The sequence below is a fragment of the Bombus terrestris genome, chromosome 7, assembly GCF_910591885.1.
Source record: "Bombus terrestris chromosome 7, iyBomTerr1.2, whole genome shotgun sequence".
Taxonomy (NCBI): domain Eukaryota; kingdom Metazoa; phylum Arthropoda; class Insecta; order Hymenoptera; family Apidae; genus Bombus; species Bombus terrestris.
Genome location: NC_063275.1, coordinates 18,503,950 through 18,530,421, shown reverse-complemented (window position 1 = coordinate 18,530,421; position 26,472 = coordinate 18,503,950). Strand labels below are relative to the sequence as shown.

At 30.2% G+C, this 26,472-nt stretch overlaps 4 protein-coding genes across 8 annotated transcripts; 2 read left to right on the top strand and 2 right to left on the bottom strand.

The window, feature by feature from the left end:
- The first annotated feature begins 547 nt into the window (after positions 1-547).
- On the top strand, positions 548-3,115 carry LOC100645492 (lipid droplet-associated hydrolase). The gene is made up of 4 exons (XM_012310561.3): positions 548-941; positions 1,212-1,531; positions 1,599-1,790; positions 1,867-3,115. Exons 2-4 carry the CDS (start codon positions 1,223-1,225, stop codon positions 2,293-2,295), a joined length of 930 nt encoding a protein of 309 aa, XP_012165951.1. The 5' UTR covers positions 548-941; positions 1,212-1,222; the 3' UTR covers positions 2,296-3,115.
- Positions 2,067-12,046, top strand: LOC105665629. Of its 4 annotated transcripts, none has more exons than XM_048407506.1 (6): positions 2,067-2,203; positions 3,590-3,700; positions 5,694-5,853; positions 8,426-8,550; positions 10,822-10,923; positions 11,155-12,046. In XM_048407506.1, exons 2-6 carry the CDS (start codon positions 3,643-3,645, stop codon positions 11,241-11,243), a joined length of 534 nt encoding a protein of 177 aa, XP_048263463.1. In that variant the 5' UTR covers positions 2,067-2,203; positions 3,590-3,642; the 3' UTR covers positions 11,244-12,046. The 4 variants fall into 4 exon arrangements, with proteins under 4 accessions (XP_048263463.1, XP_012165949.1, XP_012165950.1 ...); XM_012310559.3 differs by lacking the exon at positions 2,067-2,203 and adding an exon at positions 3,408-3,519; XM_012310560.3 differs by lacking the exon at positions 2,067-2,203 and having other exon boundaries at positions 3,448-3,700; positions 10,825-10,923.
- A 1,989-nt stretch (positions 12,047-14,035) lies between these two features.
- On the bottom strand, positions 14,036-20,400 carry LOC100645248 (guanine nucleotide exchange factor subunit Rich). Of its 2 annotated transcripts, XM_012310557.3 has the most exons (17): positions 20,126-20,400; positions 19,875-20,049; positions 19,407-19,514; positions 19,181-19,336; positions 18,795-19,109; positions 18,643-18,734; positions 18,300-18,573; positions 18,047-18,199; positions 17,766-17,966; positions 17,312-17,675; positions 17,029-17,234; positions 16,622-16,963; positions 16,073-16,562; positions 15,708-16,002; positions 15,133-15,608; positions 14,684-15,044; positions 14,036-14,602 (listed from the first exon to the last, which is right to left on the bottom strand). In XM_012310557.3, exons 2-17 carry the CDS (start codon positions 20,007-20,009, stop codon positions 14,275-14,277), a joined length of 4,296 nt encoding a protein of 1,431 aa, XP_012165947.1. In that variant the 5' UTR covers positions 20,010-20,049; positions 20,126-20,400; the 3' UTR covers positions 14,036-14,274. The 2 variants fall into 2 exon arrangements, with proteins under 2 accessions (XP_012165947.1, XP_048263461.1); XM_048407504.1 differs by having other exon boundaries at positions 19,875-20,400.
- Positions 20,401-20,886: 486 nt separating this feature from the next.
- On the bottom strand, positions 20,887-25,080 carry LOC100645376 (la-related protein 6). Its single transcript, XM_003396767.4, has 4 exons — positions 24,463-25,080; positions 23,593-24,384; positions 23,098-23,422; positions 20,887-22,353 (listed from the first exon to the last, which is right to left on the bottom strand). The coding sequence occupies exons 2-4, from the start codon at positions 24,352-24,354 to the stop codon at positions 21,797-21,799; spliced, it is 1,644 nt and encodes a 547-aa protein (XP_003396815.1). The 5' UTR covers positions 24,355-24,384; positions 24,463-25,080; the 3' UTR covers positions 20,887-21,796.
- Between the last annotated feature and the right edge of the window lie 1,392 nt (positions 25,081-26,472).

Sequence of the window (26,472 nt, the reverse complement as noted above, 5' to 3'; positions counted from 1 at the left end):
ATGATATAGAAATGGTGAGAATTATTCTGAAAAATATTTTAGTGTAGAGCCACAAGTTTCAGAAAACTAGTTGTAGAATGAGAATGTGATTACATATATTCATAGCATCTACAGGTATGTGTTGAATTCTGGTCCAAATACCATAGTAAAAATCAAAACGAACTTATGGGATGACTTAATGTATAAAATAATTATACCTTCTGTTTTAGTGATTGATCCTAATTATATTTTGACCATCTAATTCTTATTATCAGTTATTACTTTTACAACAGAATGTGTGTAAATACACACATAATGAATGTCCGAATAAGATCGTATTAAAAATTAAAATTTGATCAATATAATTTTATTGTATACGCTACCGTAAAATATAATTATTATAAAAATGTAAAAGAATTTATACTTGTAGAAAAATAATTACAAAGTTTCATAAAATTATATACAAAACCACAGAAAAAAAATTTTTTTTTGCTAAATATAAAACATCTGGAATTGAACTGGGACTTTCGTATTCTGGACTTTATAGTTTGCTCAACTGAGCTTCTTCGATGATAGGATATATATATAGTTTAATTTCAATATCATATTCAGTACATGCATATGTACAATATAAAGTGCATATGTTAATGTAAAGTGTCACCAAAATTGTATTTCGATATTTATGTATTAATGTTAAAGATATAGCTTCTTAAAATTGTAAGTTATTTATATTTATCATAAAAGTACAAAAACTTGTTACTGGTGAATGACACGTCATTAATTGGTTAAGAAGAACACAAAATTCGAAGCAAAAGTTTAGTGTAACATAAACAAAGTCTTGCTCCTTGAAACTCGTTAGGTTAAATTTATCTAATTATTAGTCATCTATCAATTATTAATATATCTATATTCTTAAATAGAAATAGCCTTTATACGTGATCCGTTACTATCACTACTATCAGGTATGTTAACCCAACATTTTTATTTAATTTGTGTCTAAAAAGATTAATATTAAGTTTTGTTCTGTTATAACAAAATGAATCTTACGTAATTCAATAAAATAATATAAAACAAAAAATGTTGTATATCTATTATAAAAATATAATAAAATAAAAGAAACTTTTGGAACAACTAAATATAATGCATAGCAATTAAATATATTTTGTAATAAATTTGATAGATACTAATAGAGAATTAGAAACATATTGTATATATTAAAAATCTTATTATAGTGAGAAACAATATGCAACGTGCTATGTTACGAATAAATGACATACCAACTCAAGTAATTACAGAAGGTCGTTGGGTAGAAGAAGGCCTTGCAGAATATGGTAAGAAAGACATAGTACTTGTTATTACAGGTAACCCTGGCGTTGCAGAATTTTATGAAGGATTTATAAAAACTATAAAATCAAGACTTCCTACTGAAGTACCTGTTTGGGTGGTTGGAAATGCTGGTCATGTACAACCACCGAACAATTTGGCGATTACTATGCCAAGTAATTCAACTTGGAACGAACATTATAGTTTAATGGCACAATTAGAGCACAAGGTATTTCTATTTATTAAATTTTATTGTTCTGTGGAAGAAACTTTAAATCGTCATAATTTAATTACAGAAAGACTTCATAAAGAAATATATACCAGAAGATGCAAGACTGCATCTTATTGGGCATTCAGCAGGGAGTTGGATGATATTAAATATGCTAAAAGATGATATCATTGCTAAAAAAATAACCAAATGTTATCTATTATTTCCAACCATAGAACATTTAGCCACAACCACTAATGGATGGATATTCACTAAAATTGTAAGTTCTTTCGTTATCAAAATAGTATTTTGCGTAGTAGCATATAGAATGTCAATTAAAAACTAACTTTTTCCAGATATCGCAAATTGCATTCTTTGTCATTTTTGTTGCTTGGACTTTTCAATTTCTTCCACATTTTTTACAAATCTTTTTTATCAGTATAATAACACTATTAAGAGGAATTCCTTCAAAATACAATAATGCAGTACTTCAATTGCTAAATCCTGATGTTCTAGAAAGGATAATTAAAATGGCAAAGGAAGAGATGGAAATAATAAAAGAACGAGATGACGACATAATTTCAAAATATGCAGATAAATTATGGTTTTATTATGGCAATTGTGATGGTTGGACACCAGTTAAATATTACGAAGATTTGAAATCTAAACATCCTGATCTCAATGCAGAACTATGTAAGCATGGTTATCATCATTCCTTTGTTTTGCAATATGATAAAGAAATGGGAAAGCTTGTTGCTGATGTAATTAATGATAACATATTGTAATCTTAAAAAAGAAAAACGATAATTAATCTTTTATCATATTTTTAAGACATTAATTTGGTTGATAATTAATAATTCATATTATTTTAAAGCTTTTATTAATATCTTAATAGTTAAATAATTGTTTAATGCTACTTAAAACTTCTCACATAAAAAACATTGGTGCAATATGTTTACATTCAACCTTATTAAAATCATAACTCTGTGATTTGAAATCCAAATTTTAAATGTTTTTACATGAAAAGCATGAGCATAGGGAGCACCACGTTATTCAATTCATGCTTAATGTTCCTAAGTGTTTCATCGTGTACTAGTTTATTAGCAATAACTTGTGAGAGATATTGTATTATATGTAAACATATTGACATTATACTAGATGATCAATTAAATTTAGCTCCTTTATGAATTTCAAAATTGATCATGGATTTTTCCATTTATGAAGTTATCTTCAAGAATTTTGGTTGTATCACAAAATCTATTATACTTTGAGCAGTTTAGAAGGGGATTATTATCAATACGCCTATTAAATTATTAAATTATATTCAATTTACTTATTATGTGACAGAAATTGAAATGAAGATATCAATAATACACAAAAATATGTATGTGTCTTTTAATTTACTTTTATTGTCATTTATTATATCTAAATTGCGCGTGTGTGTGGCGCGTATGTTGGTGAATACAATTCAAAATAAAATACTAATATTTTAAAATTTTGCATGTTCGTGCGATTTCAAAATCACAAAATTAGTACGTTCTATACTGAAACAATTAAGCGTTATTTACTTTATATGTTAAGAAATAAATATGTTATTATACGATATTACATATGTTTTATTTAAATAAAAATAGTCTTTTCCTAAGATGTACGAAGATTTTTCTAGATGATTGTAAGTTAGTGTAAAACTATATATATAATAGAAAGGATTAATACAGATGTAAAATAAGAAATGTACACCGTTTAACTTACAAAATTAAATCATAATCTAAATTCAAACATAATTTAATATATACATAACATTAATATAATTTAATATTCAAACAAGTACTTTATGGCTAATGACAAATCAAAGTTACCGCTAAAAGCGTGATTAAATGATCGGCTTTCTTCGGCAATATTCGACTGACGCAAGGGATGAGGCTGACATCTTTTGAGTCATACCAACATTCGACACTATATTTAACAGTCTGCAACTTGCAGCATTCCGTTACATATTAGGGAGAAGAGTTTGTACATTACGTTTGTTTATTAATTGTATAGTTAATAGGTACCTCAATCTCAGTGTATTATTTTTAGGGTCAATCTTGTTGAAGCCATAATTCTGTGATTTGAAATTCAAGTTGCTTAAAATGTCGCGTGTTACTACTTTATTCCTGCTTATTTGCATCAACGCGGGGTTATCTTATGGTAAGTGTGAGATTTCAGAGTACTGAATCTGTTCTTCTAGTAACAGGGTGGTATCAACATAAAAGTAATCTGGTAAAATTAGATACGTACGACAATAACTGATTCACTATGATTATTAACTATTAGAAATCCAGAGTATTCCACTCAAACTCGGTGTAATCTATTTGAAATCTAGATAAAAATCTTGCCCCTTGATTTTGCCTTATGTATATATGCATACAGTAGATAATAATGGATATCGTCAGCAAATACATTTTTTATACTTACAACCTTTCGTAGCTGATTTCTGAGAAATACATTATTAATTTTAAAAAATTTATATTTAATATGTAACAACGTAGATTAGTCTATATATATATATATATATATATATATATATATATATATATATATTTATAGTACCTTAAACTTTAAATTACATCTATAGATTGTAAGCATCAAATATTATTAGAAATGAAAAATTTTTCTGTATTATATGTTGTATAAAAATATTAATATTGTTCATTTTACGTTTTTATGACTACTATTTGAATGGTTTTTTCTTCGTATATTTTGACAAATATTTCAATTATATGTCTTTCTTCGATTATATAGTATTAAATAATTAACAGACCTAATTACATTTTATTATTTCTCAATTACTTACTTTATGTACTTTTATGTAAGATCAACATTCGTACATTAATACATATGCAGTTACCTCTATGAATAATTAACCATATAGTTCAATATCTCTGTTTGTTATTATAATGATATTCAAAGAGGAAAAAATAGTCATATAAAAATATAAAAAATTTAGAATTTTGTGGGTAACTTAAGATTCTCTGATGGACGCTCATAAAAATTGATTAGGCTGTAATCTATTATAAGTAAACATTTTTTAATTACTTTCGTTTTTAGAATAAGAAGTTTCATTGTTCAAAAATATAGTTTACATTGTTATTAACTAATCTACATTAGTAACTTATCTTTTCATTAATGCCATCTTAATCAACATTGTTTGTATATATCTTAATTTTATCACCAAAATAAGTGAGTTTGTATTAAAATTACGTAAAATTGAATTGTTAAAACAATTTGAAAGAATTGCATAAGTACGTAATATATCGACAAACTTAATAAAAAATAAATTTATAGCCTTTTTTTAATGATTTTAACAATCTAATGGTTATTCATAGAATATTTCAGCAATCTTTTTTCTTCCGATTTTCTTTTAATTCGATAAATAATTTGAAAATCAATTTATAATTTTACAATTTATAATAACAGCGGTTATGATCATCGATTTGTATGAAGTATACACTCGAATTATAGTTTCATATTTTCTACTTAGTCGACATCATCCTTTATCTTTTTATTTTAATTTGAAAGTTTGGTTTATCTGAATCGTTGAAATATAAGACCGGAAGCTGACGCTATCAACGACGGCTATTTCATTTATCTATGTATTGTATGTATATACATATAAAATGAAACTGTAAAATTGACTATAGTTAATTTAATTAACTGAAATTTGTATCATGTAGTTACTTATAATTTCTGTGATTATAAATAAGGAATAGATGTATAATTCTTTAATTATATGATGAATTAATAAGAAAATATATATTAAATGAAAGTATTTATAGGAATTAGGAATATTTTCTATTTAACCAAAATTAAACATAGAATACACAAATAATGATATTAAAAACTGCATCGAGTATGTAAATAATGCATACAGTAAAGTATTTAAAATGGCATATATGTAATTATCTTAAACAATATTTAGCATAAAAAGAACGTTCCAAAACAAAAAATATAATAATTAATATTTTCTCATAATTTTTCAATATCATTTAATTACGTTTTTTTGTATAAATTCTAGCATACTCGATAATATTTTAGTTATTATTTATTTATACATTATATACATATATAATATATATATATATATATATATACGTATGTATGTATATTTATTAATGTCCCCAAATGAAATTAATTGTTTTAGGAATGGAGTGCTCGCTCAGAAACAGTAACTTCATAACACGAGCAATTAATTCATGTCCAGGATTGCTTGATCCTACGGAAAAATCTTATTGTTGCTATGATATTACTAGTGAAAAAATTTATTGCTGTGATGCCATGGAATTTAGTTTGCAATCGTCATGGTAAATGAATTAACATTAATATTTTTGTTTATGTAGTCTTTTTGTAATTTTTTTTATGCTCTTGCTATCGTTTATGCATAAAATCGTCAATTAATTAATGCTGCATTTAAATAGGAACATCTAAATATCCATTACTAACGATAGTATGAAAAAACTCGAGAAGTCAAAAATATACTGTTTAGATGGACACATGTAATAGTAATGGTGACATTTTTTAATGAAATTTCAAGGTCATCGTTGTTTTTTTAATGGAATCATATATTTTCTAATATATTAATCGATCCACCTCCAGATTCTCTATAAAAAAAAAATATTAATCTGTTTGTTGAAAACAATTACTTCAACAAATATTTTGTCTTTAATTTTGCTAAGTTGAGTGTATGAAAGACAAGGAAAAATGCGAAACGATATTCTTGTGTTTATGTTGTCTGAGGAGTTTTTTCACACAACAATAGATATAAATAAGACAGATATTTAAATGATCCCATTTAGTTGAGTTACACCATACAATGTAAAGCGCAAAGGAAGTATAGTTCATTCTAATAACTTGAAATTGAACTGATATTTTAATAATGATATTGATGACGGCACACATTATTCTGATCACCTAGTCAATTTTTACTTCCGCTTATAGATATGATAGCCGCTTGAAAAAAATTTGTCATTTACTGAATACCAGCGAGATAAGCTAAAACGAACGAATTGGTTCTGCATCCACGTTCGTTATAGCATTTATTCGTTGAAGTATATATTGAAAAATATGTACTTAGGAGTGATTCATCTCAAGCTCACAGTTAAAAACGAAGTTATCATTAGTACAACGATTTAAACAGCGGAAAAATATAACATAAATTAAAAAATAAGTGACAAAAATAATATGAAATTTATTTATTTAGTAGAAATTATAAATTGATGAGACAATCATGTTTACCAGCTTTCTTTTACCTACGTTATCTTCCCAAAAACAAATCTCGTCCGTTGACTATGACATACGATACTTGTTCATCCTGGACTACATTAGTTTATAATGTCATTCACGAGTGCTTATACTGTTTAGTTATCTTCTATACGATAGATATTACTAAACGAGAGAAAGAAAAGTTTAAGCAGATTCGCATCGTCAATATCATCGTCTACCATCGTAACGAAGGCAGGATGAAAAAATCGGTGAAGCGAATTACGTTGAGCAGATATTTCTTCGTATTCGTTGTAACATTTTTGTATGCTATGCTATAGCAGTCTGATATTAGTTATAATAATTATTCATTGTAGCATTCGTTCATTATAGCATATCTTACTATAGCATATAATACATACATATATGCATATGTCGCGTAAAATAAAAAAAAGAAACTTTATTTTTTTCTCGTTTATACACTTAATAATACACTTATAATACACTTCTGAGCTCTAGGCGTGACTGTTCGAGACTGAAACTCTTACAATTTGACTTTCGGGCGGATCTGCTTCTTCTTTGTTTATCACCCCTCAATATCCCCACTATCCTGTAGGCGTATGGGATCGTTGCCACGCTTCTAGAGCATTCGATGGAAGGACCGTTGGGATATCGATGACTCATTAGGCACTTCGGCGATATACATTGTCGCCGAAGCCGCCACATCTTTATCTCCATTGTCAGTCCATCAGATTCGAAGTATGCCGATCGTGACACCATCCTGCCCGCGGTGTGTGTGTCCTGATCTCTGACGTGATTTACGTTACACATACATGTATGCTCTAGCATAGCTAAGTTCAATTCCTTTCTTATCTTTCTGTATATTTACAAATTAAAACGTGAGACGTATAAACACATTCCAGACAAACGTATATATATAATATAATCATATCGGTATATGAACTTGGCCCAAACTTAACTCAAACTTAATCCACTATAGTAAATTTGTTACTGAAGTAAAAATATCAAAAATATCTTCAGGTTTATAACTACCTATTCTATTACAATATATTGCTCTTTCTATTACTATTATTACTATTAACTATCTTTGGATCCTTCATTCCTGCCCCCTCGTGTCTCCCCATTCTTATCCTCCAGATATCCTAATTATTCTATTATTTCTTTGTAACTCGGACCCTCCACTATTTTTTCCAGTCTCACGCTTCTGCCCTCCATTACTCTGTATTTATCCATCCAATGTTCTAAAGTCTTTACTATAACACAACATACATTTCCTCTGTTCTTCCTTCAACCAGTATCTATTAGCTTCTTCCATACTTCTGCATTTAAATAATTTATTATTACAGGTTTATTAAATTAAGTGCAAATGTCTTTGCATTTTATTAATTTAACTTAATTCATATAAGTTAGTTCATAACAATGTCTATACGTGATAATATTTATATTTAAAAATTGCGCATATTTTCTATAAAATAGTGTCTCTGTAACACATCTATTAGTGTGTTAATATATGTATTAAATAAACTGTTACTAAAACGGTTAAATAATATTAAAATTAAATAATAATGTAATAATTTAAAATGTCCATTACAATTCACTATATATATAAAATGATTTAACTTTGCTTGATTTTCTTTCATGAATTCTTCTTTATAGGGTGGTGCTGGTAGTGATTCTCACAATATGCGTTTTGTTTACAATAATAGTATTCTGCATATCATGCCTATGCTGTAGTTGCTGCCCATGGTATCGTAGACGTCATCGAGGAACAGTTTATGGAAGTAAGAATCTTTTTTGTATAATATTCGCGTTTTAAAAATATTATTCTATATCATTAGATGAAAATTTTCATAACAATCATCAATTTAATTTTGATATTTTTCCTTTTTACTATTCTTCTTTTTATGATATAAAAATTGGTCTAAGCATTTGCAACTAAACAGATATTTAATTAAAGTAATTGAAAATATTATTACTATTACCATATATACAATATATAGACCACTTTTTATATTATTTTATATACTCAATTTTTATAATATATCATATCTCATGGAAATATCAATTTATTGATTTTATTTCTTTTTTATATTGCTTCTTAAACATATACATATAAATAATATTATTTAATTAAATAAGTAATCTATTACCTAATTTTTAATTCGTATTAAATACTTATTTGTAGAGACAGTCAAAACGAATATTAAAAAAGAAATACATTTTATTTACTTATAAAATAGATTTGCAGGAAAAGTAATAGCTAATTTCGTCCTGTAATTATTTTTAGGGCCACCTATGATCTGAATCCATTTCATCACATCTTCCAACCTCCTGACATTACATATAATATTTCCTATAAGTATATATCGAACTACACATGTTTTTTAAATATTTTGACTTCGCTTCCTATTTGTATAATCTTAACGCATTGAACTTATGTGCTTATAACATTTTTTAACGTATACGTAGATGCGCGATTTTGAAAACTATGTAACGCTCAGTACTTCTAGAACAGTACTTCAATCGCAATATGGTACAGTTTTGTTGAAGAAACAATTCTAGAAATATCCTAATGATAAATCACAGTGTTTAGCTTACATTGTTAGAAACAATGTTAGAAAATCATTTATTACTTGACAATATATTGCGCTTAATATTACTACATTGTCAAGTATAACAACTACAACTATTCAACGTTATGAATGACAATTATGTTGGTAACTTTCACGCGTTTGCCTTGAACTCTTTGCATGCCAAAAAAATTCTACGACCTTGAATTTTTAGGTAATCAAAGAGTGATCAAACATTCCATGATTAGCTTTTTTTTTATACAAAAGATGTGATATTTTTTTGCTTTTTTTATATCTATGTTATGTAACAAATATATCAATAATATAAGGCGTTTGTGAAATTAAATAAACAGGCGCGAGTCGTGTTTATTTAATGAAAACTAATACACGTATAACGATGTTTATTATATTTTACATTTATTTTAAAGATTCAATCTTATAGATATATGCACTGAAATATAGTACATATTTACTTGTTAAATGCCGTATTGAAACCGTTATGCAAGTATAAAGTTTATCCATATATTTGTAAATTGCAAGATTTTACTTTTGCCAGATTATACAGCGAAACAGTTGATTTCCATTCTTAATACATAATATCTATTTTTATATGCAATTTTATATTGACATACACAAAGTATTGTGATAATACTTGTGACCCACTTTTTGTTTATATGTACTTCAATGACTAATGACAGAAAGCTATTGAATTTTGTAGAAAAATGTAAACTTATGATATATAACTAACATATATATAAGTGCTTTTTATTGTAACATTATATAATAAATATCTTTGTGATCTTTCAATGTGAGCAAACATTTTCTTCCCACTGTCACATTAAGAATGATAAATTATAATATTTCAAAACAACCATGTTACTAAGGTATGTATTGTAAAATATAGGTCACCTAAATTGCCTAACGATTACCGTTAATATAAAAATAAAATGTAAATATTAATTTATTTTTAAATCGGTTTCCATAAAACATGTTGATAGATAAGCTTTAAAAAAATATTAATGCAAGAAATGATAAATAGTTGTTATTAATAATACTTCAATTACTTGGAATATTTTTCTCTCGTCATCTTTTTTGAAATCGTTTTTGAAGCTTCGTTGTTGGTTTGGAATGCATAATTTGTAGAAAATTCGAAAAATAAAATCTCTTTTACTACGGAATAATATATAATTTTACTTTTATGCGATGAATATGAAAATTGCAATATGATTTTATTATATCAATTGCGAAAAGTATAATTGTTCATAAAAAAAATTAAATAAAGACTTGTAGATAATAAAAATTTTTCAAAATATATATTTTTTTAAACAATTTATTTAAGCATTTCACATACGACACATGCATAACAGATTTTCAAACTTGTATCTTTTAACTTAACTTCTATATATTCAAATATTCGTCTACTGTCTCTATAAATAAAATATTCTCCTGAATTGGATTTACTTTACGGAAATTTTGTTCCAGAAGTACAGTTACCTAATATGGTACATGTAATTCAATCACCCACGAGTATTCCACAAGCAACTCCACTCTATATAAACACTGCGTATCCAACGAATTCAGCAGGTGATTTTTAAATACATATATATAAAATAAAAAAAGTAGCAATTTTTGCATAAAAATTTTCATTAACTTATTTCAGACACAATTTACGAAAACTAAAGATGAACTTTTTAATATTTATATTACTCAGTATTAAATATTAATTAGTGTTGTGTTTTACAAGAATATATAAATTTACCTATTCTTTTACTATTATAAAATTTAAATAATAAAATTTAAATTGCCTCCTTCTAGGAATATCACAACCACCGATTTATTCTGAAGCTATTTATGAAAAACAAGCACCTTATAATCCAAATTATATGTCTCCAACGCAACAGTAACGTCGAATAATGTTTGAAGAAGTCCCATCACAAACCGTGTATTTTCGAAACGGATGCTTGTAACATGATTTTTCGTTTACAAGTGTTACTCGTCTTTCCCTTCCAAGCACTAAAGACGCAGTAAAGTTCCGAGTTTTCACTAATCTTCCTTAATCCTAAAGAGCTAAGGAATGGGGTACTCGTACAATTATTACATTTAAATTACTGCGATATTTCAGTTGAACGCAGGAAATATCAAGATCAGTATTTATTTAGAATATGCCACTTTTTGGACGATTTTACAAGAACGTGTCCAAATGGACAATTCAATAAATTATGAACATTTTATTTATACGTTTATTAACAAAATGAACTCGGTGCCATATCAATTCTATGAAACTAATATTTTTTGTATATTTAAAAGACTACTGATAGTTACATAACTACACTCCAAATAGTCAATTTATAAGGAAATTAATATACTGAATTAATATGAACAATGTATTATTAAAGCTCAAATGAATTTGAAATATTATAGATACCTTTAAACTGATGTAAAACATAAAAATATTGTATGTATTTGGATTCACATTTTTATAGAAGTTTCTGATATTTTTTTACGTATTATTTACAAGTATATCTTATTGATTATCTTTATATATTATCATTGAATCCTAATTTAAATTTTTTAAAATATTACTCGCTATATAATTACAGATATCTAAATGTTAAAAAATATATGTTCAAGTGTACTACTATGTTTAGTTAATTATAGACACTACTATCACAATGTATAATTTGAAAATAAAATTTTCGATTATTTATTTCGTGTTTAAAATCACTTCCTTTGTTTCTAAAATATATAATTGTAACTAATATGATGTTTTCAATGTACAATACGATTATATTCGTCCTACAATTCTTAAAAATTATATATTATATATTTACGTAAAATATATATTATAAAGCATCATATACATAAGTATATTGTACGTGTTACTTGTATTTTATATTAACATTTTATCATTTTGAAATACATATAAAAATTAATTCTTATATTGGTAAAAAGAAACCACATGATTTATGGGAAAATATATATTTCTGAATATCTATGTTACAGTATGTATATATATATTTGTTTATTTATATATTATATATATAAATAACTTACTATGTATTAATGTTTCACAGTTTTTCTTTCTACAAATTATGTAAGACAATTTTTTAATATAAGGTAAAATCGAATATTCATTGCTAAATCCATAGAAATTGAGATTTATTAGTGACTAGTGTCTAATTAAAAGAGAATTGCACATTTTGGTTATTAACTTAATGTATTTGCTTCTGTATATAAAAAAAAGCAGTATTAAATATATTTGTATTACATGTAGAAACTGTGAAACAATGGAGCTATCGTATTCGAGTTTAAATATAAGTTTTCTTTATCAATTGACCATTTTCCCATATTAATTAAATTTACATTCTGTCATAAATACTTATAAATAATTTTGATTATTGTTTTTGACTGTGTATAGTAACCTATTCTCCTCAATGCTAAAATTTCGAAATTAATACATAAAATTAATATTTTCCAAAATCAAAAATAAAACTTAGTAAATATAAATAAGATTAAAAAATTAATTATTTTAGTACATACTAGCCATATGTAGTATAAATAAAACATTGAGTTTCTTTTCTTCATAAGTAAAACATAAAGTAACCTTGCATATTAGTTTGCTTTCACTGTTTAGCAAGACATTCAATTATAGTTTTTAATGGTATTACTCTTATATTTTTAATCTACACTATTAAAACTTCTACTTCCAAATAAAATATTACAAATTATAATTTCAAAAATTGTTTATACAACATAAATGCGTCTATCTCATTCTTATAAAATCCATTTTACGAGTATTAGTGTTCCCTTTAAGCATACAAATAATTTTGACATATTACTAGTAACCAATAAAATTATATAATCTATAATTTTTTTAAACAGAAATATTTGTCATTAACTATTACTATAAACTAAAAAGTTTATGTTATACGATTAAAACTCTTTAAATAATTATCATTTTATCTTCTATCATCGAGCATATTAGCTCTTAATAAAAAAACCAATATCTATAGCAATATCAATCATGCAGTTATTGACATTAAATTTATATAGTTACATAGTTAATTTCATTACATAAAATTCAATTTTCTACCTGTATGAAAGAAATTTAGATCATAGGACGGCCATGTTATTTTATCAACTATTGCTCAAATAAAATTATATTTTGTCAGTATTAGATTTTATAACTTTATAACTAAGTATATAATTTATATTGGTAACTTATATTGAAATAGATTGAATTAGTGCAAATTATTTTTTCACAATATAGTCACAATTCAGTCAGTATACTGTTCCAATGTATAAAATATTAGAGTCTATTATTTTCGTTTGTCTCATATCTAAATCTACAATCTACTAACATCAATTACATTCATATAAATATTTATTATTTCTGTATATTGTCTACGAAGAAAGGAAGAAATAGTATCAGTCATATTTTGCTGTATCTCCGAACTCTATTGTTTCTTATTAAATGTTACTAGAATAGCCCTAAAAATATTTCAACAGTACTTTTTTCTATGATATTAGTAACATATTTACAGACATAAAAATGTTTACAAAATGACAAATATTAATTCTGTAATATCTTTTCTTAGATATTAAAATTTTCAATAGAGATATTGTATACATAATTATCATACAATAGTTAATTAATTACGACGAAAGTTGTTAGTCCTTTTTTTGTATAATGCACGTATAATTTACTGGTTAAATTTTGGGGTTTAATACTCATTGTATTTATATTGTACATTATTTTAAGAAAAATCTTAGTACAAAAAAGTAATCTGACAAATTCTTACTTCAAATTCTTATCATATTTAACCACATTCCATAGAAAGCTGAAAAATTCTGGAAAATCTTTGCATTTACTTACCAATGCTAGAATATATGTATAACACAATACATTTGAATTTTAAAGAAAACACCTTTGTTCTAGGAGACCACACATGTAGATTGTGAAGTAGCATTTTCCATATTATTGAGGTTACTATAACTACCTCGAAAATTTACATCTTCCACTTTTAGCGATAATTCATGTGATCGGTCTTCATCTAACGGAGCAGTTGCTGAAGTATGACTAATAGATGAATGGCGGGATCGAGATAAAGTTCCTCGTTGATTACTACCTGCCGATGGAGCTGGACTAGGAGAAGGACTCTCTGGTATTTGCTCTTGTTCTTGTTGTTGTTTTGTTACAATTAGTCTGTTTAGCAAAGAAATCTGACCTTGGATACCTGACATGAAAGGTTTATATCCTAAACTGAAACGCAAATTTAATTTCTCCTATAATTTTTTAAACTACTTTTGTTTTAAACACACATGTTGTTGATATAATACATACCACTCAGAATGAGACCATTTCGTTAATGTAAGAAGACCGTCTCTTAAATTAATTACAGAATCAAATGTTTGCATAGGAGCATGTGCTGCTCTGATAGTTCTAGCCATAGCAGGTGCATCACGTAAAACAGTTGCTAATACTGCAGCCCATCCTAAGCAACCACCTTCCAAAAATAATTGTAAAAGATATCTAAGTTGCACTTCTGCACGACTTATCGGTGCACAAAGTGAAGCGTTATGAACTTCCGTTTGTTCTACCGGATCTGCTGAAACCCAACATACTGTTCCCACTCCAGTTCCAACAATTGATTCGGTATCATCTCTCCAAATAGTACTGCTATCACTAAGAACGCTATTAGCATCTATAAAACGGAAACAAAATTTATTTTTGCTTAATTTAAAATGATTTTAAATTTTGATTAAATTTATGTAATAAGATGATGCAAATACCATGTAACATGTTAGCTGTTAACTTAGTTTCAGTAGCAGGAAATTGTGTTTCTAAACTTGCAACAGGAGATATTAATGTAGTATAAGGTGGTCTTCCACTTGGTAAACTAGTATAACCACTATCAGGCAAATCAACGACAAAACTAGAATTTAACGGTTGTTCATCTTCTGGACTTTCTAGACTGACCGATCTTATAGAACGTAGAGAGGTAAGGCTAGATCTTCGAAACTTTTGTAAAGTTGGAAGAGATAGCACGGGATAAGCAAATGAAAAATCTTCATGCACTGCTTTTAACGTTACAATGTAATCATCTATTTTCGCTGCTCTATCGCGTTCTCTGGCAAACCATGTAACTAAATGAAAATCTAATCGTGCAGCAAATCTGCCTAAATCTGCGAGCCGCTTTGCTGAAAGTAATCGACGGGCATGACGTTGTAGGATTACGTCAATGAAAAATTCTTCGGCTGAACCTTCTCTAAAAAGTAATAAACACTTTATTTTCGTACCGTCTGCATATTTTAACAGTTTTGATCAAAATCTATATTAGAATTTAATTTCAATAATTAAAACATACTTGCTATCAGCCTTTTCAGTTTTAGGAGTGCTTGTAGGTACAGATTTTTTTCGTCTCATAACGACGTTTCTAGTCTTTTCAAGCATTGAAGACGGAGCTATATCTTTGGCTACTGAATCAGATTGTACTTTAGGCGTTATAGTAGTACTGTAACTTCGACTTCTTGAAACTTGCATAGTCCCTAATACTAAAGATAAGTCATCTTCATGAGGTGAGAGTGGCGGAGTTTGAGGAGGTCCGCCTAATTTTGATGTTCCGCCCCAAGATGTTCTTGGTGATTCCACGTCGTTTGGATCTTATAAAAAGAAAAACAAACATATAAAAATAATAAAAGCGGTATAAGCACAACAAATTTTTTATGTTACCAATCGCTCTAAGGAAGCGAACAAGATCTTTTGACAGCTCCCATCTTCCTTGTTCCAGAGCAGCGTCCAATAATAAAGTAGCATGTTGCCGACTAACGGTTGAAGGTTCTAGGTTTTGTAAAATTATTAAATAGCTAGCAGCAGTATCAAGCTGTTGACGTTGTAAACAATCTTGCAATAATTTCTTAGGTGGCCCAGCAACAGAAAATAAATAAGGCCATAGTGCTATTTCAGTCTTTCTAGCGCATTGTACAACTGCTCTAGCCCATACTCCTGGAAATTCACGGATGAATTCCACCACAGAAGGCAGTTGAGCATCTGGGATTGGTTCTTTACTAGTTGCTTCTTCTTCCAGTACCTCATGAAGTAAAAGCTCTAATGAATGTGGAAAGTATGGCAGTCCAGAGCACGAACGAGCAATTTCCCAAGCATGGTATCCTAAATTGCGGTGAATAAGTTGTCGCAATATTTGATGGAGATAGACTTGACTCTGCAATTAAAATGACAATTTTTAACTAGAAGGAAATATTCCAATGATATTACACTTACTGTAAGTTCTAATAGACTGAATGGCAACGAAAATGGGGAGTTAGTATCCGAAGTAAAAAGTACTGTGTCATTCTCTGCACCCAATAAAATGGCATCCTCAAATAATATAGCCAATGGATAAATACGTAAATGGAAAGGTAACATTATTCTTTTGCTCATAAAAGTATGCGTTTTTTCTTGATGATTTCTTGGGAATAATGGAAGCCAAACACGCATGCCATGAGCACCGCAAAATAACCATAGAGCTTCTGTTAAATGAGGTTTATCTCTTCTTGATCTCCATGGTACCCAAACATTTTCTACATAAGAAGCTAATACTGTTGGAGCACTACACGTAAATAGCTGTAAAATATAATAAAATTAGAAGAAAATTCTTTAAATTAAGTACAGAAATATTATTTACATACAACTTCTGGAGTATCAGTACAGTGTTCCCGTTGAACCATAAGAAGACGCCCAGATACGTTCAACAGAAGACTTTCAGGATGTGGATGACTCCCAGCAGTTTCTGCACGTATAGTGGTTAAAGTGGCACTTACAACACAAGCAGGATGAACACAAAGTCCACTGATATCTACAGTTTGCAATCTCGTTAATTCTATACTTCCTGCATCTAAAACCATAACGTTTTAAAACAATTTCCTTACCTGTAATTCATAATGTTATTTTCCCTTGTTTATTCTTACTTACCACTATTGCTTTCTATTACCATGTCATAAATGCTAATTTGTGCATTAGCACAAAATGTTAAGAGCCTGTCTTTTAATGTATTGAGCAGTAATACCTGTGATGGCATTCTAACAGTTCTAACGTAATTATTATCCAAACGTGTATCACGTGGATATATTCTAACTTCGTCTTTATCATCTAATATTGAATAACTACTGGCTATCAAGAAACCTCGATGCCATAATAACCCTCCAGTTACAATAAAATCTCGCTCTTGTGTTTCATTACCAAAAAGTTTCCATTTACGTGAAGGTAAAGAATAATGAGCTAGTCCTGTGCGTCCAGCTACAGCTATACTCATACCTTCATTATCAATAGCAGTATACTATAAAAAATATACATTTAATAACATATATATAGTGTGTTACTGTATAAAAATTTTGGCAATCTACACATAACATGTGGAACTAAATACCCTTATTGGCCAATTGGCTCCACTGTATGCAATAGGAATAGGAACAACTAGCCATTGCTTACAACCTGCAAGTGTCTGTGTTATGGAATCATTAGGAATTTCACTACCAATATGAAAAGTTGAAATATTTGTGGAAACTCCACCACCAAGATTTAAATATAATCTATCTTCGCCTTGTAAATACAAATGTCCATGATGACCCTATATAAAAATTCATTGTTATTCATCAGTGTTACTAATAAAAGATAGAAATTATGGAAATACGTGTTTTGAATATGTACCATACAAGGATTAATAGTTAGAGGACTTTTTACAAAATCTAACTGTATTAAAGAACATTTTAAATTAGCTTCCTCAATTCCATTTTCTTCAACCAAAGAAGGAATTGGAGACTCTCTTAACATCCAAAGCTGATAGCCTTCGGCAGACCATTCCTAATATATATAAAATCAAGTTAAATAAAATGTATTTAAATAATACCAAGAACTAATATTATAAAATCATATATACATATATAGTAGTTAATTCACTAACCATTGTGTGGATATGTAAAGGATTATCATGTGTTAAGTCTACTCTTAAACCATAATCCCATTTTAAACTACAAAGTAGTAGAGCTCCAAATGTACTCCATATTGCTAGGCCACCACCTTCCCAAGCTAGTGCAATGGCACAACTATCAGGAGTCCACCTTAAACATCTTACACGGCCTGGCCTTCCTGGATAATCTTTTGAGGATAAACTTAATGTATGTGACATTTCTAAACTTCCTGTGGTTTCATCAACATAGTACACTACACCTTCAGAACTAATAAAATATACATTATAAATTACATAAATTGATTTTAAAAGACGAAAATTTGTAAAGAAAGCATACTTTTGCCTTCCAATTGCAATAAGACGATATTTATGATTTACAGCTGCACAGGTAGCATCGTCAACATCCCTAGCCCAAATTCCTTGTACTTGCTAAAAAAATAATACTATTGTAAATTATTTGTCTACATATATTAACAATAATTGACGTACATTAGGATCAAATTTTAATGACTGTGCTGTGAGAAATGCTGCTTTGCCAGTGTTTAATACAATTGCAAATCCACCAACTAAAGGAGAATATTCAATATCGGTGACAAACACATTGTTTTCAGTAAGTGGTATAGCTACAGTAGATATTTGTTGATCTACACTAAATGGTATTCTTCTTAGGTCAAGAGAATAATCTCGATTTACTGTACCATCCCACTTATGACGTATTACATGACTTGTTTTTGTGGCTACCATAAGCTCATCACGTATACAAACTAAAGAACTGATTCCACCATCTATCCAAGCTGATTTTTCCTAAATAAAAAAAGTTTTTCTTATAAATTATTTAATCTACGAATGAAAAATATATTTGTATATTTACTTACAAATGTCAAAACTAAAGAAGGGATAACTTCTTTAATAAAAAGTTCAGCACTATCCCTTTTTAAGCTCGTAACTGGAGAGTCTCTTTGTTCGTAGAGACCCCTTCCCTCTGGACTGGTATCTTGCAAACGATAAAATAAAAGATAACTGTCTGATGTCTAAAAACAAATTAACAATATAAGATCCTTCCTTGCGATATAATTTAATTTGTTACACAATTTTTCATACCGCAATAACCACCATACTGGAGTCTGGCCTCCATTGTACGAAAATATTGTCACCGTGTTTCTTTAAAGAATCTGTAGTTCGTCTGATGAACACAATGGGCACACATGGCTATATGAAAAATTAATATTTTATAATAAATTATATAGTTGTACTAAAGGAATACATATCTTTTACAACATTATTTGAGAAGAAACTGTCAATGAACATACATAATAAATGAAAAATATAAATAACAAACATACGTAAGGTGAAATTATAATAAACATAAACTATTATACAACAATTATATCAAAATATTTCAATATAAATGAAATAAAATTGCTAAATATAAATATTATTTATTACAAATACAATTCATAAATAAAGAAAGATGCTTTTCATATTCGATATTATGCATTATAGAGGACTATGATTTTATTTTTTAGGACATTTATAATAAAATTACAATATTACATTTATAATACATGCCTTACAATACCAGATGGTAAGAGTATCCGTCGTTAAGACAGCAAAAAGTATTTTATCTCTATTGCAAACAACCGCAGTTATTTTTTCTGGTTCTGTAGTATTTAGAACCCGTGGCCATCCAATAGGAAAAAACATGATTTAGCCTTAGGATTGTTCCTTTTTTACGTTCACATTCCTGTTATGTTTAAGTCGTCTTTTGATTTCATTCTTTGCCTCGAAGAATCTGACAAGTAAACACGTTCTAACCTCACCATTTTATACGAAGCATACATACTAGGTTTCTCATTTCTCATGTAACTAAGCGAAGTGAAGCTTTTTGGCATCCACGTAGCCTAAAGCCTATAAGTATGAAAACTCATTATTCGCACTACTTATCTAAATGGCGATGTCAACCCATTTACAATCCCTATGTTATGTGTAATCTCTATTTTAGATACATATTTGAATGCATACGTGTTTCTCATGTGATTTGTATACAATAATTAACATAAATGTATATAAGCAAAAAAAGTGAATGGCGTAACTTAGGTATACATATATACATATATATATGTTTAATTTAAAAAAAATTAGTATTTTGCACATAAAAAATCGAATTATTCGAAAATATATGGTTTAAAACAATATAAATTAAAATATACAATATGCGTATACTTGTATATATATATATATTTGGAAACAGTTAAATTATTTAATTTTTTAAAATCCAAAATAAATTAAAAATAATTATATAGAAAGATCCTCGTTTTATTGTAAAAAGTTTTAATTATTCCGTTACTAATTTGTATTTGTATGATATTGTATATACATATATATGTATGTTATAAGCACGATACTTACTAAAATTTGGTTCCAAACTAATATTTAGAAAAATAATGTTTTAAATCTTTTTTTAAATATATAAGAATGTCTAAAATTAAGAACAAATAAAATAATTATTAATTTATTTATAGATTTAATATGAGTACGATATAGAGTGATCGAAATCTGATACAAAACTGGTACAACTGAAAAATTGTTATACCAATATATTTGTTCTAGAATGTTTACACAATTAACATTTATCATGAATATTCTTATAATACTCTTAAATAATCAGATTCAGATGCATTGCTGATTGAGTATCACGAACAGTATAAGAACGCGTCTGTCTAGCACAGGTATATTCTACTTACTCGCGGTTTCGAAGTCTGTACATTATTCGTCAATATCACAGAACCTCAGATCGAACATTTTTATGTAAGGCTTCATACGACTTTCGCCTACCCTTACAGTAAAATCGACGCTTATCACAAATAACATTATTGTTGTAATACTATTATTTACATATTTTCTAGGCACAAACCTCTTATCAATAATATAATATGTAATCCAGACAAATAGAGTTCACATAAATATCTTTAAACATACTCATTTTCGGCGGTTATAGGCAGCCTTTATAAGAGTTCGAAATCATTTCGTAAGATGGAATGGAACCATGAATTTCAGAGAGGGTATTAAATCTTTCATACATATATAAGATGTAGATCGCTGTAAATGACAATTTTTGTTAAAACTCTCTAATGCTATATCAAAAACAATACATATATGAAAAATATGCAATCCGTCTATAAATGCAAATAACGTCATCCAGTAATATATATATACAACTAATAAAATACATTAAACCATGGTAAATACACTTGTACATTAACCAACGTTTTTGTACATCATCAATTACTTTACTTAATTTCAAGTAAACGACTGATTGTACTCCAGAGATCTCTTGTATAAAAGTCGTTAAAAAACATATACGTGTATGTAAATATATCTCTTGTTTAATCTATTGGAAAACACAGAGTTGGTCATTCAAAAAAGAGCAAGAAACAACGAATATATGTAACGGTCTATCTACGATAGAAATTCTCGAGAGTAATTGACGTCTAACAGGTGGGTTCCATTGGCGGCGGCATGGCGTTCATTTTGGGTGGTCGGCCAAATCCACGCGTTCCATCTGGTCCAGACGGCATTCTCGTCACATTCTCTGGAAGATGAGTCAATGCGATACCACTGTTGCTTCTGGGCCGACAATAGCTACCCTGTTCAGAACCGGAAGAACATAGAGACAGCCTCCTGGAACCTGCGTCAAAGGCTGAATCTCGGCTGCAGGCGGACAATCTTCTCAAAAATGGTCCGTAATCCGCGGACCCGCGGCGACTAGAATGATAACAAACACCACTGCACTCGGAGCCGGAACTCGAACAACAAGAGAAACGCCGATTCTCTTGATAATAGTAACTCGGCGGGAAAACTGGGTGACAGTAACCAGTCTCAGAACCGGAAGAGCAAGCGGAGTAACGTCTGCCAAAACTTCCGGTTTCGGAACCGGAGCCTGAACCGGAACAGGAAGACAAGCGACGTAGAATGAAACCGTTCTCTGAACCAGAGACAGAACAAGCGGACAACCGACGGGATAACCATGCATCCGGTGAGGGGGGTCCTGCAACAATAGCGTTATAGGGTGAGTTTTAAAAGATACAGAGGAAGAGAATAATTTTTTTTAACCCTTAAGCAGTGAAACTGTTTAATGACCGAATATATATGATATTAAAAAAATAGTGCAAAATATAGACAATCTCAAATAATAATTGATAAACGATAGGACAGCAGGACTGTAGTATTTTACTTTTGCTTAACTCTTACCTGACTTGTAGCAAAGTGTTAAGATATGTTACATTCGAGTTACTTAGCTCAGAAATATAACAATAAGGGTTTGATTTATTTTACATTAACTTCTGTTAATGAGCGAAAAGTAATGAATGAATTATTGCACTGTATACAGTTAGCACAATACTTTAAATAATATATTTTTTATATGAAAGAAATCTGAAGGAATGCACTGAAACATTTTGCTAATGATGCAGATAGCTGATGCAGGAATTTGATGAATCATTTTCTGTGCTTAAAACTAAGTAATTGTTCGTGATCAGTTTCTTATTAATAAATTTGGATACAATTAATATTTTTCCTTCGTAATTGTGTGTAATGCTTTAAAAATAAAAAGGATATATCTATAAAGTTATCTTCCTCTCTTTAAAATATCGAATAAGATGAAAAATATACGAAACGAATAATCTATACTAAAGTAAGAGTAATATGTATTAGGTATAAGAATTCAAATTATGAGAGACTCGAAAACTTCTACATCGCAAGAAACAGCATAGCAAATAAGTAATTTCCAAACCTTGGAACGGATGGCCCGGATAAGCGTGATACATTGGGTAACCATGAATGGGTTTCTTATGTCTGGCTCTTCCATCTTCTGTCTCGGATCCGCTGGCGCAACTCGAGGAGTTGTAAGCTTCCTCTTTGGTCAATCTTGTCAGGGCACTTTTCTTTGCTGGTTGTTGTTTCCTCTTCTTGTCGCTGGATTGTTGCAGCTCAAATACCTTGGCATCGCCCAAGGTCATTTGTAAGGCGGTACGAGCGGACGCTGAATCCGTGAACTCGACCATGGCGCACTCCTCGCTCGATGCCAATTCTGGCCTTTTGGCGATTGCTTGTCGCACCTGATAATTGATAGATTAAGCGATTGCTCCTATTAATTACGATTATCAAAGATTTTCTTTTCAAAAAAACGAATTTTATAAGTTTCTAACTCAATCATATTTCCTTCTTTCCCACTCTTTAAATCAACGTATCAACAATTAGGAGCGCGAAAGATAAAAAAAGATGTTACCTCAGCTGGTGCTGGATGCCCAGGTCGAAGTACTCTAATGAGAGCGATCTCTCCACACGGCCTGAAGATTTCAGCCACAGATTCGACCGACAACTTCTCTACCGGGAGTCTCGCGGCTAATATCGTCCTCGATGGGGTGGTTTGATCGAAAGGTGGCAAAGGATCGACTCTTCGTAGCTTAGTACCCTGTGGATTTACTTGAAGTTTCTTTGATTTTGCCAAAGCAGCTCCAACGACCCGCCAATCTCTGCTTAGATGTTTTACTCGTTTGAAACTCGAGATAAGCTTCAGAGATACGTATCCTTCCTTGTTCCTTTTCACGTGTTTCAAGAGAAAAGCATCCTTCACGATGTTTTCGTCCGAGAAGTAAAATTCCACTTGCGCGCATATCTTCTCGGCCAATTCGTCGCTTGGTGGAACAAAGTCATCTTGAGTGGTTGTACTTACTTCGATCGATGTTGGCTGTTTCTGATCCTTTGGATCTCTAACGACATTTTCTTCCAAAGAATCTGCTCCCGAATCTGGATCGCAATTCTTCTGTTGCTCCATCGCATCGTTCACTTTTTTCTCATTGTCAGAACTTCCACTGTCTGATAAGTCGGCCTCTTCCCCTTTCGAGCCTCTTCGATCGAATGAAAGGCTCACGTCGCTGTCTACAGAGGAGATGCTTTCCCTCGTGTCGGATTTTTTCATCGGTGGTGGAGAAAACATCAAGTTGCCCACTTGATCCCTCGACTCTTGCTGAACATCCACCTCTTCCATGTTTGCGTTTCGACCCTCGACGATGAATCCCTGGATATCCAAGAGTCCAGTTGATTATATATACTGTATATTTGTCGAGTTAATCCATTAGAGAAACTGAATTACAACCTGTCCTTCGGAGAATATCTTCAGTCTCTCGATATCTCGTATTTCGATAACCGATCCTTCCAACAGTCAAACGAACATCACGCGTTTCATATTAGAGATAGAAATTCGTCGGATTTCGTTGATAGCTCGTTTCTTACGATCGATCACACTCGAAGATAGTTGAAACTAAGACGACCAAGTCAGATCGAAGAATCGAATATGTTCACGATCAATTTGCTTCCGAAGGAATTATATTTTCATGACTCGAAACTAGAGACGTTGGTGTTTGCCTCGAAGAAAAATTCGTCTGGTCAATGGCGGTGATCTCTTCCTTCCTGTCACGTTCGCCGATACCAAATTGAACCTGCGAAGACAGACCAGCGGGTCTATTAAACGAATCGATGGCACACTGACGTTTCTTGGAGAGGGAAAGTATGGAGGACAAACGATTCTAAAGGAGGGGAGAGACTATGATAGCGTTAAAGGGACGATTACAAAAAGGGGGAGAAAATAGACTAAAAGAGCCGATTTTCCCGCTCTCGTTGGGAACGCGTGCTCGTTCGCCTCGGAAGGGGAGGAAAGTGGGGGACTTGCGCGATTCGTGACAGTTCGGGGAAGAGTGGCCTTCCCGAAGGCGCGTCCACCTCTTTAAATACTTTCGCCCACAGGTCGCGCATGCGTGAATATTTGTCTCGCGACAAACCTACCCTGAGGTCGTGACCTTCCTAAATACCGGTCAAGAGTGAGGCTCCGGGAAGATAGAAATTACTTGGCGAAACCTTGGAAAAATAAAAATATAGACACCAGAAGGGTTGATGAGCGAGTTTGCCTGTTCTCTTATATACATGTTTATTTTAATCGAATCATTTACAAAATGTAAATACTTTTATATTCAGTCAGGACTTTTTGCTCGAGAAAAAGTCAGTTACGACTTTTCATTCAAGGTTGTAACGTTCCGCATAGAGGAGAAATGAGCAACGTATAAAAATTGATTATCCTTTATTCAAGGCCTGTAATACTTTACGCGTGTAATATAACATGTAAGAGTTACGTCAAATATTGTTTCCAATCTTGCCTCTAACACGTTTCTGTAAAAGTATGATAGATAGCAAGACGAAATTTCCAAGTTAAAGATATCATTAAAAATTGATCTAAAATCTCGCACTGCTCCAAAGCATCGAAACAGATAATATTGATATTACATTTTATCATAAAAGCAAATTAAAAGTTCGATAGTAAGAGAACCTGTTTAGAGAAATGGTAAATGAACGGATCCAATTAGTCGGTCAAATTATTAGCAACCAAATACGTTAAATTAACAGTGTTACTGTTAATTACTTACCGTAAGAAGCACAGTTCCAATATCTTACACGTAAAAGTAAATATTGACACCGATGAGTAAGAAAGATTTCCATTCAAAATCGTTACGTTCAGTGGACTGCGTTTGGAAAAAAACGTAAAACTAGAAGAGCGACGCGAACTCCTCGACTACTTGGACCTTGTCTGCGTCTGTCGCGGAAGCCGGGATATCGAGACGACTGCTACAGGAAGGAAGGACTTCTTTATGGTGGTGGTGAACCTCGGTAACCTCGAAGAGACCCGGCGGGCTTATTCACAAACGCTTCGCATTGCATCCGGACGCTGCCAGCATAATAAGATATAGGTCAAGTGCGGCTGGTACCATGTATGGCTATACCTGTGGTGAGGAAGGACAAAGATATACGTAGGTTATCGTTGTCGAATCGAAAGGGTTCATTCTATATCTTCGTCTTACCGCCTCTTTGTCTATTTCAGTATACCACCTGTCGTATATAAAACTTCTTAATCTCGCCTGAGATTAATACCTACGCACAGAAAAACTCAATTAAATTTATTATCGTATCATATTTAATCTGTGGATTTCTATGGGAATTCGCACTTTTACCGATATTAATAAAAAAGTTCAATTTGAATGAAAGCATGTCTCTAAATGTTGTAAAATAGAATGTATCGAACACGCACAAACTTTAACACTCGTAAGGAAATCGTTTC

Excerpts from the sequence above, each read along its gene's own strand:
- LOC105665629 (XM_048407506.1), top strand. The coding sequence starts at position 3,643 with ATGTCGCGTGTTACTACTTTATTCCTGCTTATTTGCATCAACGCGGGG. Across the intron at positions 5,854-8,425 it reads TTTAGTTTGCAATCGTCATG|GGTGGTGCTGGTAGTGATTC; the intron begins GTAAATGAATTA and ends TCTTCTTTATAG. Across the intron at positions 8,551-10,821 it reads TCGAGGAACAGTTTATGGAA|AAGTACAGTTACCTAATATG; the intron begins GTAAGAATCTTT and ends ATTTTGTTCCAG.
- LOC100645248 (XM_048407504.1), bottom strand. The coding sequence starts at position 20,009 with ATGTTTTTTCCTATTGGATGGCCACGGGTTCTAAATACTACAGAACCA. Across the intron at positions 16,003-16,072 it reads TCGCTTCCTTAGAGCGATTG|ATCCAAACGACGTGGAATCA; the intron begins GTAACATAAAAA and ends TCTTTTTATAAG. Across the intron at positions 15,609-15,707 it reads ACTGAAAAGGCTGATAGCAA|AGAAGGTTCAGCCGAAGAAT; the intron begins GTATGTTTTAAT and ends ATTACTTTTTAG.
- LOC100645492 (XM_012310561.3), top strand. The coding sequence starts at position 1,223 with ATGCAACGTGCTATGTTACGAATAAATGACATACCAACTCAAGTAATT. Across the intron at positions 1,532-1,598 it reads TGGCACAATTAGAGCACAAG|AAAGACTTCATAAAGAAATA; the intron begins GTATTTCTATTT and ends ATTTAATTACAG. Across the intron at positions 1,791-1,866 it reads GATGGATATTCACTAAAATT|ATATCGCAAATTGCATTCTT; the intron begins GTAAGTTCTTTC and ends AACTTTTTCCAG.
- LOC100645376 (XM_003396767.4), bottom strand. The coding sequence starts at position 24,354 with ATGGAAGAGGTGGATGTTCAGCAAGAGTCGAGGGATCAAGTGGGCAAC. Across the intron at positions 23,423-23,592 it reads GGCATCCAGCACCAGCTGAG|GTGCGACAAGCAATCGCCAA; the intron begins GTAACATCTTTT and ends ATCAATTATCAG. Across the intron at positions 22,354-23,097 it reads TCCGGGCCATCCGTTCCAAG|GACCCCCCTCACCGGATGCA; the intron begins GTTTGGAAATTA and ends CTATTGTTGCAG.